Source organism: Syngnathus leptorhynchus, chromosome 3 (assembly GCF_054491065.1).
Source record: "Syngnathus leptorhynchus isolate UIUO chromosome 3, UIUO_Slep, whole genome shotgun sequence".
Taxonomy (NCBI): Eukaryota; Metazoa; Chordata; class Actinopteri; order Syngnathiformes; family Syngnathidae; genus Syngnathus; species Syngnathus leptorhynchus.
Window position 1 is genome coordinate 19,213,691 of NC_141197.1, and position 13,014 is coordinate 19,226,704.

General features: G+C 43.0%; 2 protein-coding genes across 2 annotated transcripts; both read left to right on the forward strand.

The window, feature by feature from the left end:
* The first annotated feature begins 3,213 nt into the window (after window positions 1–3,213).
* Window positions 3,214–7,446, forward strand: obi1 (ORC ubiquitin ligase 1). Its single transcript, XM_085908505.1, has 6 exons — window positions 3,214–3,378; window positions 3,550–3,685; window positions 4,868–4,959; window positions 5,182–5,403; window positions 5,507–5,595; window positions 6,082–7,446. Exons 1-6 carry the CDS (start codon window positions 3,307–3,309, stop codon window positions 7,307–7,309), a joined length of 1,839 nt encoding a protein of 612 aa, XP_085764631.1. The 5' UTR covers window positions 3,214–3,306; the 3' UTR covers window positions 7,310–7,446.
* A 1,482-nt stretch (window positions 7,447–8,928) lies between these two features.
* On the forward strand, window positions 8,929–10,742 carry pou4f1 (POU class 4 homeobox 1). Its single transcript, XM_085907664.1, has 2 exons — window positions 8,929–9,103; window positions 9,499–10,742. The coding sequence occupies exons 1-2, from the start codon at window positions 8,981–8,983 to the stop codon at window positions 10,507–10,509; spliced, it is 1,134 nt and encodes a 377-aa protein (XP_085763790.1). The 5' UTR covers window positions 8,929–8,980; the 3' UTR covers window positions 10,510–10,742.
* The last annotated feature ends 2,272 nt before the right edge of the window (window positions 10,743–13,014 follow it).

Sequence of the window (13,014 nt, forward strand, 5' to 3'; positions counted from 1 at the left end):
AATTGAAGAATTTTGCAAAGAACCTGACGTGATAATCTTTCTACGCCTTTTAGTTTCAAATATAATAAAATAGAAACATATTTTGCATGCGATGAGACTCATTTGGTGATCTGCTTACTTGAGTTGTGCCACTTTTGGAATAGATTCTGAATTGATCACAATACTAAAGGCTAAATCTCGAAGGCGCATTAGCGATTCCAATACTTGATGTCCCATTTCTTGCTCATGTGCCACAGGCCCTTCCTTCCCTTGACATACGACCAGCCAAACACGGGAAATACTAAATAAAATACAAAAGAGGCAAAAAAATATAGATTTACAGCCGGCCGTTTTGACAATGGACTTGATATAAGAGGTTCATAACAAGTTTTGCATTTTCCTCCCCATGCACATTTTCATCATATTTTATGTGATCTATGCATGCGGCACTCATCCTTGTGACGTGTCCTTCTCCAACAATACTTGTAATGATGGTCCTCCTTCCCAGCTGTGCAACACGGGCGAGAAGGGAGCAGCAGGCTATAGCATTACCATAATACCCCCCCCCCCCCTCCCCTCTCCACTGTCCCAAGGGACCGAGTGGGCCTCTGCATGGGGATGTGGGCCATGTTGGCTGTGGAGGGGACTCGACCGGCTGCTGGACCTGCAGGCTGTATACAGTGTGTGTAAGAGAGAGAGAGAGAGAGAAAGAGAGAGAAAAAAAGAGAGAGAGACAAGGCTGAACCTGCCTGTGGGCAATGTAATAAAACCGCCACACGCTGCTGGTGGTAACGGTGGCACTGCTGCTATAGGAGGGGATAAATATAAACTAGGCTTGCATCAAAGAGACGGCCGGCCCTCCAGTCACAGCCTGACTTACACCCTAATAATTAGGGCCCTTCCAATAAAACAGGGGGGCTGCGGCCATGCATCTATTTTACTTGTGTTTGCAGCTGCAGCGGGACTTGGATTTTGGTCTTTCGGTGAAGCTCAGGAGGTTTTAATTGAGGGGGGATGTAATGTTGTAGTTGTTGCATTTTGCTATTATTTTAGGAAACACTGTTTAACTTAAGTGTTGCTGCTGGTATATATTAATAGCATAACCAAGCAAACACATTTGTTGTCTCCACTGCCCTGATTGTCTCTGGCCAATGTGCTATGTAAAGCCTTCTCCTGTGTTTTTTTTTCTTCTCCCACGTTTGTACACAATAACCGACATGGCATCGCCACTGGAACAAATCGACACAATATTTCTCAACATAATAATTTTAACCCTTTCCACCAACTTGTTTATATTCATACATGTCCAGCATTATATTTGCCGTACCATCTAAGAAGCAATATGTTTCCGGGAATTTCCATATTTTTTTTCCACCTCTGGCTACAGTGAGGCTGTATCATTCCTAAATCACTCTGATGTGAGATTGCAAAAGGGAGACAATGTAGCCAGAGCGAGGAGAGCGGGGTGGGGTGGCAGTCCAGGCGGGGGGTATCAAACTAATTAAAGCAAGCATTTGTCAGAGATTAAGCCTTAAACAGAAAAGGTCATCTGAGCACCACAGCTCACTGTTTCGCTGCTGTGCTCCTAGGGCAGTCTAAACCTTTCCAAGCTAAATGGTAAAGATGCTATTTGGCAGCACTGGGAAGAAAGGGGGGGGGGGGGGGGGAACTACTGGTGAGACTTACACCCGGGTCATCGCTTTTTGGTTGTCCATTACACATGCTGGTCAAATCTGGCAATTGCTGTCATTTAGGGATGAAAAATAAGCACTGGACAAGATCAATAGATGCAGTCGTCCGGAGCAGCGGTGATTAATTGACTGTCGCCAATTAATGAGCAGCCTGTTGCAGGCCAGCGCAATCTCAGAGAGGAAATGGAGTTGATTGAAAATTTCAGTTCAGTCAGGTATTCGGTAGCTTTGTCAAAGACCGCTACCGAATTAGCTGGCCTCCTGAAAACGTAATAAGCAATAATCATTTGTAGACAATATGATGATTTTAATAATACCACCAACAACGCATAAATAATACAGAATAACATATTGGAGCTTGCATGACATAAATTTGTTCCAAGTTGTTCAAGACAAATATACATATCAATAGAAAACTTGTCATTCGGTGAAACTTTTCATCCATCCAAATGGTACCCAAAAAAATATCGGTGCACCTGAATCGTTTATTTATTATTTAAAGGTCTCGTGTATGTCGCTTGGATTGAATTCCGAATGTAACCACTGGACACTTAAACAGAGTGGCAACATACAAACTGGAACCCGTGTAACTGATTAATTTGGGACCAGTCAATTGTAATTGTATTGGGGAGATGTCCTGCTTGGAGATAAATGAAGCACAGGACATGTTGGTTTAGATATGAGTGATAGCTTTTGAGGGAATAAGTAAAGGAGTGAGTCCTTTTGTGATGAGAATCGTATAATTTGATTCATTTGTAATGACTGCAAAGACAAGACAATAAAACCTTTTTCAAGTGTGCATAAAATGAAATGAAGCAATCACGAAACATTAAATTCCGCAGCATCTGACAGTTGGAATAATATTTTAAGTTCGGATAGAGTGTATGGTTGCAAACAAATAAGAACCTTATTTTCTCAAAAAAATTAATAAACAACCCCCCTAAGTTTTCACACACACAAAAAAAAATCTAGAAGTTTACTTGAGCAACTATTGTATTTGTTTACAAGTTAAATTTAACCTGAATGGAAGGTATGTCGAGTATTGCACATGCTGCCCTATCTGCCGGATGAATATTAAACTCTTATGCTCATATCGCTTCAATGTCAACCTTTTTTATTTTTTCAAAGCTATGTTGTATTATGCAAATACCATCCTATTTCAAGCAACCCAGTCGAGCAGAGAAATAACCTGCTGGGATGCATTGTATATACCTGTGGCATACACGAATAAACTAAAATTAAGACACATTGACACAAGGAATAATGTGCATGAAAAAATGGGTTACTTTTATTATGAATGCACAATCATTACAAAATCTGACTATAATTGGGTCTAAAGTTTTGAAAAGATTCCAAATTATAGCGTTTTTTTTTTTTTGCAAATGTTCATACAATAAAATAAAAATGTTCATTTAATTCAACCGCATGGCCGACTCATCCATATGTAGACTTAAAAAAAAAAAAATTAACACCGGGCTACTGAGTTGCCGTTTTGCGTGACATAGTATTTTGGCCTGTAAGTCATTCCGTAGCACGATTTGGAACGTCCGCGTCATATTCGGCGCGCGTTTTCCGACTTCCTATTGCTTCATTTGAACCTTGGAGGAAGGCGCGTGTCCCGTTCGTGCTCGAAGTCATGGCCCTCAACTTCCAAACTTCAACACTTTCTTTGACCCTACCGATATCGTGTCAGATATGCCTCGGTAAGGTAATTATCGTTCTCCTGAAATTTCGTACAGCTACAAAGAGTATTCGTGCAGTGCAAGAGTGGTCAAGAGAAGCCGGAAGCGTTTGTGCATCGGCTGCTATGTAGTCCCGAATCTTTTCGAGCGGGGTAGTTGAAGCAAGACGTACCAAACGGATTCTCACTGTTTTGCAGGTCAGACAACCGGTCATCTGTGGCAACCACCACGTGTTTTGTTCGTCTTGCATGGAAATGTGGTTAAAAAAATCAAGCCAGTGTCCCTCATGCAGACTCCCTATTACGTCAGAGAACCCCTGCAGAGAAATTATAGGTGAGTACACAATGCATTCTGGAGCAAATCAAATAAGATCCAATACAAGTCTGCATTTTCAAAGATTTTCATGCTCCTTGCACACAGCCAGAGGGCAATGTTTTTAGAATCTATTGTAAATGTTGCATACTTAAAGCGATGCCTAACAGGTTGACCTTTTTAAGTATACAGTAATCCCTCCTACTTCGCGGCTTCAACTATCGCGGCTTCGCTGTATCGCGGGTTTTCAAAAATGCGTAAATTAATTATTTTATCGCAGAAATTTCATCATTTCACGAGGTTTCGCGGCCACTTGAGTTTCTTCATTTTCCTTTAATAATGATAGCTTATGTTTAAAAGTCGTTTTCTTGTTTTGAAATGAATAAATTAAAGAGTCAGTACAGTATACTTTATCGTCACATGTGACTTCAGGGCGTTCTCTCTGTTGTATATTTTGGACTAACTCATGTTCCGTAGTGGGAAAACCCCGGATGTGGGAGGGGGAGCTTCGGGGACGTTCAGTGTTGCGATGTACGGCCAGTGAACTGACTGTGATGAAAGGAATAAAGCAGTATCCATCACGTCGTTGTCCGAACCATGCTTGCTACATCAGAACCTGGAAAATAGTAAAGATATAACACTCTCCACCGGCGGTGGCCTTCATCTGGACATAGCAATACACTGTTAGTCTCGTCGCTAAGGCATGAATGCGGAGCGCACAGTCCATTGATATGAAAGTCCCCTAGCAGCGAGCTGGTTGATGTCAGCGATAAAAATAGAATATCTTCCAAGAATAGCTCAAAAAAATCTAGTTTCTATTTCGCGGAAATTCCCATTTCGCGGGTGGGTCTGGAACGTAACCCCCGCGAAGTAGGAGGGATTACTGTATATCAAAACAGAGATTGGGTCTTAAAAGTATATATTTAAGTAGGATAATAATTATTTCCAAAATCAGAATTGAAATTTGCATTGTTTTAGCACTGATGGGAAATCCACAATGTAGAACCATAAAATGCCAGAGGGGGGGGGGGGGATTGTGTACAAGCAGTACATTGCACTTCTGTTGTCTGCGTGTCATACTTGAGTGCTGATTTAATTATGAGCATTAATTTGTCATTGTCAATTGAACAGTTGCTATCTGGCTAATGTGCACGTTCAGCCACCAGTCTTAGAGTTTTTAGTATCTTGTGCATTCTGTTACAGGAGGTACGAATGAGAGCGATCATGCTGAGAGCCCCTCTGTGAGAAAATGTCTCAGGAAAACTCGGGGGGAGCTCCTTCTGCGAGAGTATGAGGTATTGCTCTCCATCAGGTCAAATTTAGTTTCATAGACATTTTTTTCTGGTTTGGAACACAAACAAATCTTCATTTGTTCCACTAGACTTGGGACTCGGTTTTCATCATTTCTGCACATTTCATTTTTTCTTTAGATTGACAGTATTTTTTTTTTTTATGGGATTTTCATCGACTATGTACTCGTGTGAAAATGTGCATTTTATGCAATCGGTCTTTGCTAGGAAGAAATTGAAGGCCTCGCCCGAGAGAACGAAGAGCTGAAAACCAAAAATCAAAATCTGGAGTTGCAATTAAGGACAGCTTTGGATCCCTGCACTATTAGCTCTACGCAAACAGAAGACAAAAGAGTGGATCCGAGCTTCATGGAGGAATTAGCAAAGAGACTGCAAACAGCCCAAAATGTTTGTGATGAAGTCAAACAGGACATGAACAAACTTAAGGAGGTATGCAAATATTTATTTTTTTTTTTTTCTTCAGACATTTATCAAGTATGCTATCAAAAGACACTCAACAATGAGAGCTCATTGTTACTCTTGCCTTCCTCAGGCTAATAAAACACTGCGATCTCAAAATGTTGACCTGGTACAAGAAAATATGAGACTGAAAGCTGAAGTAGTCAGTAGATCTCCACAGAAGTAAGTCGTTCATATTATTATATTATCATTATGAATAACTAGCGTTGAAATCAGAGACAAGTAAAAACTATTCAATTATTTAAAAAGGAAAAAGTGGTAAACATTTCTAGCAATATCTCTACTTTTTTTAAAAATGACGACAATTTATAATTTTAGTATTGACACATAAAGTTGATGCACAATTTGTCTTTGTGGGTCGTATAAAATGATGCGGCGAATCATATCTGGCCCCCGGGCCTTGTGTTTGACACCTATGTTTTAGAACAAGAGCAGTCTTTTAATTTGCAATACTTCATGTCTACTTAAAAAAAATATAACCCTCAAAACACATTCGTAGTACAAGGACATGCCTTGTTCAAGGGAAGTATTTGAGGCCCACTACACACTGGTTTTCCTGTGAATCCCAAAATAGGATTGAATAATTGATCAAAGTGCAAAAAGGGTATTCTGGTTGAACCTTGGCCCTAAACGCGATTACTCCCCCAGGTTTGGTCGTTACACTGTCGCCGCCTTGGAAGCGAAAATCCAGCAGTACCAGAAAGATGTTGACCATTTAAAGAAGGCTCTGGAGCGCAGCGACCAGTACATTGATGACTTGGAAAATCGGGTGCGGGTGTCTGAAAAGAAATGCGCAGAGTTGCAGGACAAAAAGAGCACACCCGGGCTCGAGTCCTTCACCCAGCAGCAACGGATCCAGATGATGATGAGAAGCTTGAGTGATAACGAGAGGGGCTCTATTTGCAGCAATCCCGAGACAGATGCGCTGACATTTTCCAAGACTGCTAGTTTGATCTTCTTACCGCATGAGGATCTCAAGGAGTCTCCCAAAAATCCTTGCGGACTCGCCCAAAAGGGAGAGGACTTAGATGTCACCGCATCGGACTTGTTGCCCTCAACCCCTTCCTCTGCCTTCCGCTCGCTAACGCTTAGGAGCCCCGGCGTGCGTGAGAAGAAAGTTGCGTTTAAGCCCGCCACGCATCTCAGGAGGATTGATTTTGACGACCTCACCGGTCCGGGGAAGACCGCCGCAGATCACCAGTTTGCTTTCAATATGCCTCGAAATATCGAGGACTCTGAGCCGCTAAAGCCTGTTTTTTGGGAATCTTGGAAGTTCTCCAAATCAAATGACCCATCATGTCCTGGCCCGAGTAAAGAAATATTGTCCGCCGATTCGACGGCCGACAATTTTGTTTCACACGAGCCCGATAGTTTCCAGAAGTCCAGCGAGGCCTCCATGGACGCGGCTTTTCTCAACAAAATCTCCGAGTTGGACTCCATGATGCTGGACGTAGAGAGCTCCAGTAGCCGCGGTTCTCATCTCTCCCCGCCGTCCTCCCTTCCCGCTGACTTCGACCAAACTCTTGTCCCGGAACCGTGCTCTGGCGTCGGAGCGCTCTTGAATAACAAGGAGGCTTCCGGAAGAGGATGTCCTCCGTCCCCGGTTTCAGATGCGGACGAGAGCGGCGTGGATCGCGGAGGGACGTCGCATAGCGAAGAGCTCTCTTTTGATTTGCTCTTTGATAGTGCGGAAGAGTCCAAGGCCGGTCCCTCCGGCTGTGTCAGTCCAGCGGGTCACGACACCTGCTCCCCCTCGAAAAAAGCTGCGAACACATCAAGAGACAGACACGCGCTCAACACTGGTCAGCCAACAAAGAGGAAGTCCCACAGCCCCTTTAACACCAGCAGTCCAACCAAACTTTCAAAGCTCATGTGAACACGGCTCTCCGTATGTCCTCTGCACTGAAACATGTTGCGCTTGAAAAATTTTGCCCATTTGGCCCTCAAGTCCAGTCTTGGCCGTCTGGGCAAACAGGAAAATCACTTTTTTTTTTTTTTTTTTTGTAAAACCCCCAGTATAAAAAAAAAAAAAAAATGAGAAATAGATTTTAAAGTCTTGTCTGATAGCGTGAATGTTAGCACTGCCTGTCTACTGATGCCACTTACTGTCTGACCTTTTTTTGTCCTACATGTTGTTAGTTATACAAGAAGCTCCTGGAAAAAAAAAGTAATAAATTCAAATGCCCTTGCAATAGTTTCATTTTCTTTAATACCTCAGGTAAGGAGAAATGCCAAATAATCAAGATTCTGCCCAGGAAAGGTGTATTTTCAGCCCATGATGTCCGTTTTTAAATTTTGTCATTTAAAGCACAAAAGTGGCAATTTGACTGAGTTTGATGTATATTGTCATGACACACAACCATACACACACACACAAACACAGTAATTCAATTGTAGCACAGAGCACTTTATTATGCAAATTTAACGCTATCACGTGTATTTCTCATACTGCTAATCACTGGCATGAAAATTTAATTGGACAACCGTTGTGGTTTGAATAAATGAAGTGTTAATTCATTGAGATTCATTAATTTAGGTGAAAACTGTACAAGGTTACACTGGAGTATTAAATCAATTTGCTCAGTGCTCAAGTGGAGGTGATGAGCTTTTAGGATTAAGGTGCTTTCTTGGCGAACATTGTAAACAATCTCACTTGTGCGTTTAAACACGTTTCATGAAGTTAATTGTATTGTTCTGTGTATCAGTTTGAGAAGTATCATTATTCCAGCCGGGTTCTGTATTTATGGTTTGCACTTTATGTGAGAAATGCAATGAAATATGTTTGTACTTGGTCAACTCTTGCTATTGCCGTTGCAAACAATATTCAATTACATTGCAAGTCTCATCAAATAACATTAATTTTGCATTACTACAAAAACAAGTAAACCTCAAATATGTAGATAAAGATTTTACACTTGACTTTTCAACAAAATAAGAGTTGTTTACACTTAGTAAAGCGACTGTTGTCATGAAGTAAATTTTTAATATTTACGCTCTTATTGGACTATCAGGCCGCCGCCCCCCCCCATCAATTAACGCTCCCTCGGGAGCAAATTCCAACTAAAGACTTGGCTAAAATTGGATGGCCGCCGACATGAAGGAAACTCTTCCGTGGCTCCATGGAGTGCCAATCAGCCCTTAAAATCCGCAGACGCCGCTGACGTTCGTGCCTATGCCCCGTGAGCGTTTTTTTTTTTTTTTTTTTTTTTTTTTATCTGTCAGCCTGTTCGCTGCTCTGGCACTTTGTCTCGCGAGAGCAGCCGGGCTGGGCTTGACGAGATCTGAGGCGCTCAGGTGTAAGAGGCTCTCTCATCCCAGCAGTGGGAAACAGTAGACAGATAAGTGCGCGTGAGAGACTGCAGGCATCTCTGTGATCTCCGAGCTCAAGGCTCGACTCGGCGCACACAACACTGCGCACTCGGAGGCATCACAAGCGGATAGACAAAGAAGGATCACTGGCGGTGTCAAGGAGTGTCTTTTCGGGCTTTTTTTGGCCGTTTCAGCCCTTTTCTCTCTCGGCGCACTTTAATTGGAGAAGGTCGCCAAGATGATGTCCATGAACAGCAAACAGGCGCACTTCGCCATGCATCCATCGCTACCGGAGCACAAGTACACCACCCTGCATTCCAGTTCGGAGGCTATACGGAGAGCTTGTCTACAAACTCCACAGGTAAACAGAATTTTTTTCCTTACAACTGCTACGGGTTCTAAATCTTGGGTTTGGAAGGACGACCGTGCGTAATTCCACGGGTCGCTTCAAGGCGCGTTGTTTGTGCGTGTTATTTTTTTTTCTTCTTCTTCCATGTAGCTCTTCCACTCCAATTTCTGTGATCTTTTTTTTTTTTTTTAAAGCACGCAAATGCTGTTTTCACTTTCATCAAGGGATTTTTATTTGGACTCGTTTTTCTTTAAAAAAAAAAAGAAAACGTGCCGCCGAAAAGTCCCAACTGACAGATGCATTTATTAATATTTGCCCCCCTTTCCTGTCCTATAGTCTCGACATGCTCATAATAAATGAGCGCCTCATCATTCTCATCGCTTCTTTTGACTTTTTTACGCCCGCAGCTGCAAAGCAACATTTTCGCCAGTTTGGACGAGACGCTCCTTGCCCGGGCTGAGGCTTTGGCGGCAGTGGACATCGCCGTGTCCCAGGGCAAGACGCACCCGTTCAAGCCCGACGCCACGTACCACACCATGAGCACCGTCCCGTGCTCGTCGACGTCCACGGTGCCACTGGCCCATCACCACCACCATCATCACCACCACCATCACCCGAACCTGGAACCCCCGGATTTAATGGACCATATCAGCTCGCCCTCTCTCGCCCTCATGTCCAGCGCGCACGACGGGGCCGGCGGCGGAGGTGGCGGCGGCGGTGGTGGAGGAGGCGGCGGAGGGCTCATCTCCACCTCCTCCGGACCCGGGCACGCGCACGCACACGCACACTCCCACATGCACGGCTTGAGCCACCTCTCGCACCAGGCGGCCATGAGCATGAACTCGCCTCTCACCCATCACGGCCTCTTACCGGGTCATCACGGGGGGAGTCAAATCGGCCCCGGGCTGACGGGCAGCGGGCTGCCGTCCATCAATGACTCGGACACGGACCCCAGGGAGCTGGAGGCCTTCGCGGAGCGCTTCAAGCAACGGAGGATCAAACTGGGGGTGACCCAGGCGGATGTGGGCGGTGCGTTGGCTAATCTCAAAATCCCCGGCGTGGGATCGCTGAGCCAAAGTACAATTTGCCGGTTCGAATCGTTGACTCTGTCCCACAACAACATGATCGCGCTCAAACCCATCCTCCAGGCATGGCTGGAGGAGGCCGAGGGGGCCCAAAGGGAGAAAATGAGCAAACCGGACATTTTCAACGGAGGGGAAAAGAAACGCAAGAGGACCTCGATAGCTGCTCCGGAGAAAAGGTCCTTGGAGGCCTATTTCGCCGTTCAGCCGCGGCCCTCCTCGGAGAAAATTGCAGCCATCGCTGAGAAATTGGACTTGAAAAAGAACGTGGTGCGAGTGTGGTTTTGCAACCAAAGACAAAAGCAGAAAAGGTTGAAATTTTCCGCCGCCCACTGATGCTAGGAGGACAAAAAAGAAAGAGACACGAAACAAGTGGCTGAATTTGGGGACCAATGGACAGTGACAGAAAACCATTTTCTGTCTTTTGTCTCCGGCGACCTCATAAGCCGGTGCGCAATGGACTGCAGTCGTTCGAGAAGAGGCTTCTTATATATTCGTTATTTTTTCACGTTATCGGTGAATGTGAAGTATGCAAATATCAGATTACACCCACCTTGCGCCGTCCTCGTAACAAGGGAAAAAGTTGAGCGACGTTGCCTTTTAAAACATGCGGGAAAGGGAAAGATATTAAGCGAGTTAATTTCTCCGAACAGGCCTATTATTTGAACTAATAGCCATTCACAAATTACCTCATTGATTGTCGTATAATGTTTTTTTTTTTTTTTTGGTTTGACTTCTGTCGTTGTTAAAAAAAAAATAACCGACATGTATTTATTTATTCATGAGTATTTTTATTTCTTGATTGATTTATTTATCTCTCTATTTTCCGATTGGGAGGCTGCTATAATTACAATTTCGTTGCGAAATCTTCTGGCTAAACGAAAATGTAGGCCTGCATGGAATTTTAATTCACAGGCAGCATTTGATCCTCTTTAGACTCTCACGTCTGCTGTGGACATATTTATTTCAATTTGCACAAAATACCCTTTATTTATTAGAGACGTGTTTTGTAAATACAAACATCACTTTATCACAAGATTGGAGTTGTGTTAGAATTAAAATGAAGGTGGAAAACCTTTGGCACCACAATTCAAGGTTTTTAAAAAAAAAAAAAGAAAAAGAAAAAAAAATCAACCAGAGAGCACGAAAAGCCTTGTCTGCTGATGAAAACAAAACTGAAATGTACTTTTCTGTGTTTTAGTTTGCAGTGCAAGCACTCTATGCATTGGAAGAGGAATTATGAATATTCTTTGGTACAGTAGAGCTGTCTACTGCAATAGTCGAATTTGCCTTGTGATGGTGTAAGTCACTGTTAACTGCCTGTTTTCACATTACGATCACCACGTTGTTTGTCGTGTTAAATGTGAAGGAAAACGTTGTTGCTATGATTTCTTTTTTAAAACTTTGTGCACAAATATGTTTACAGAGCTGGGGCGACGAATGTGCGTCATGGAAATGTCTCTTGAACTCGGCTCTCCTCACAACTTGACCACACGCATTTGTTGTCCCCTTTTCTTTTGCTCTTATACTTTTGATTGTATTTTTCATCCTGTACGCCAAATTCAACAGGGAGGTGTGTTCCAGCAATCTTCTAATAAATCGAAAAATTAATGTTTGCCTCTATGGTTGTAAATGGCCCATAAATTTAAAAATTGTCATGTGCTGTCTAAAATATTTAGCGTTATCATATAAAATGCTTTAAAATTTGTCGATCAAAAAAGATAATTAGTCGACTAAAGGTTTCTCCTTTGCTCCTTAATCTTAATAAAATATGCACATCTTCACAAATTATGATATCATGATAAAAAAATCATCCAGGATGTTGATCGCATGACGAACAGAACAAGTAACGCATAATTAACATGCAAAGCAATAATTTTGAAGCAGGAATTGAATTAATTTTAATTCAGACACAATGAAGTCTGAGAGAAAAATGAAAAATGAAATGCTTCCTAAATATTTTCCGTTTTCTCGCTACCTGTTACCTTTTTTTTATTCATTTTTTTAGATATCAATTTTTTTTATTTTTGGGGGCTGACTTCTGACTGCAATTTCCAAAGGAAACGGCAATGTGTGTAATTTTTGAAAACTGTTTTGCTTTCAGCGGTAGCATCACGAAGCCTTTCCGGAAGAGACGTGAGTATAATTTCTTTCATTTTCATTCTTTTCTCACTTAAAACGAATATTTCAAAACACCTTGAAATGCGGGTCGCGTTTGTTTTAACCCCGCCCCCTCCCCCCCCTTTACATTCTTGCAAATCCATGGCTAATTTGCATGTTGTTTGGAACGCCGCAGCTCCACGGCAATAATTTCAGCACCACGAACAGCTCCGCTGGCGGACTGAGGAGTGATGCATTATTGAAAAGCTCTATCAAACAGCTCTGGGCTGCTGTCTCGCTGCACAGGGGCCGTGCGTGGATGAAGTCGGACGCTCTGCCTGCACAATAGCCTCTAATATGTTAATGGCCGTAGGGGATGCCTGAGGTTCCGTCCCCAGCTGGCTCGCCTGCCATATGTTACGACAGAGGCCTCTATTAATCAGAGGCATATTTCATCAGTAACTTAACCGGTATCATAACCCTTAAAGCTCCATTCATAATGGGCCGAGGTGTCGTTACCGCCCGGGCCAGTCTGTGTAAGGCCCGCATTCTTTATTCTGGAACATTTAGGTGACATGATTCACCTTAGTCAAAGTATGATTACTTCACGTCATTTTTTTTTGTCCCCGTGTGCAGTATCGTCCATGCACGACAAAATGCAAAAAAATATAGCAAACCAATTTGTAACGTTGTAGAGGTAGGGCAAGGTAGAAAGCAATACAATTTGATGTGCGTAAAGGT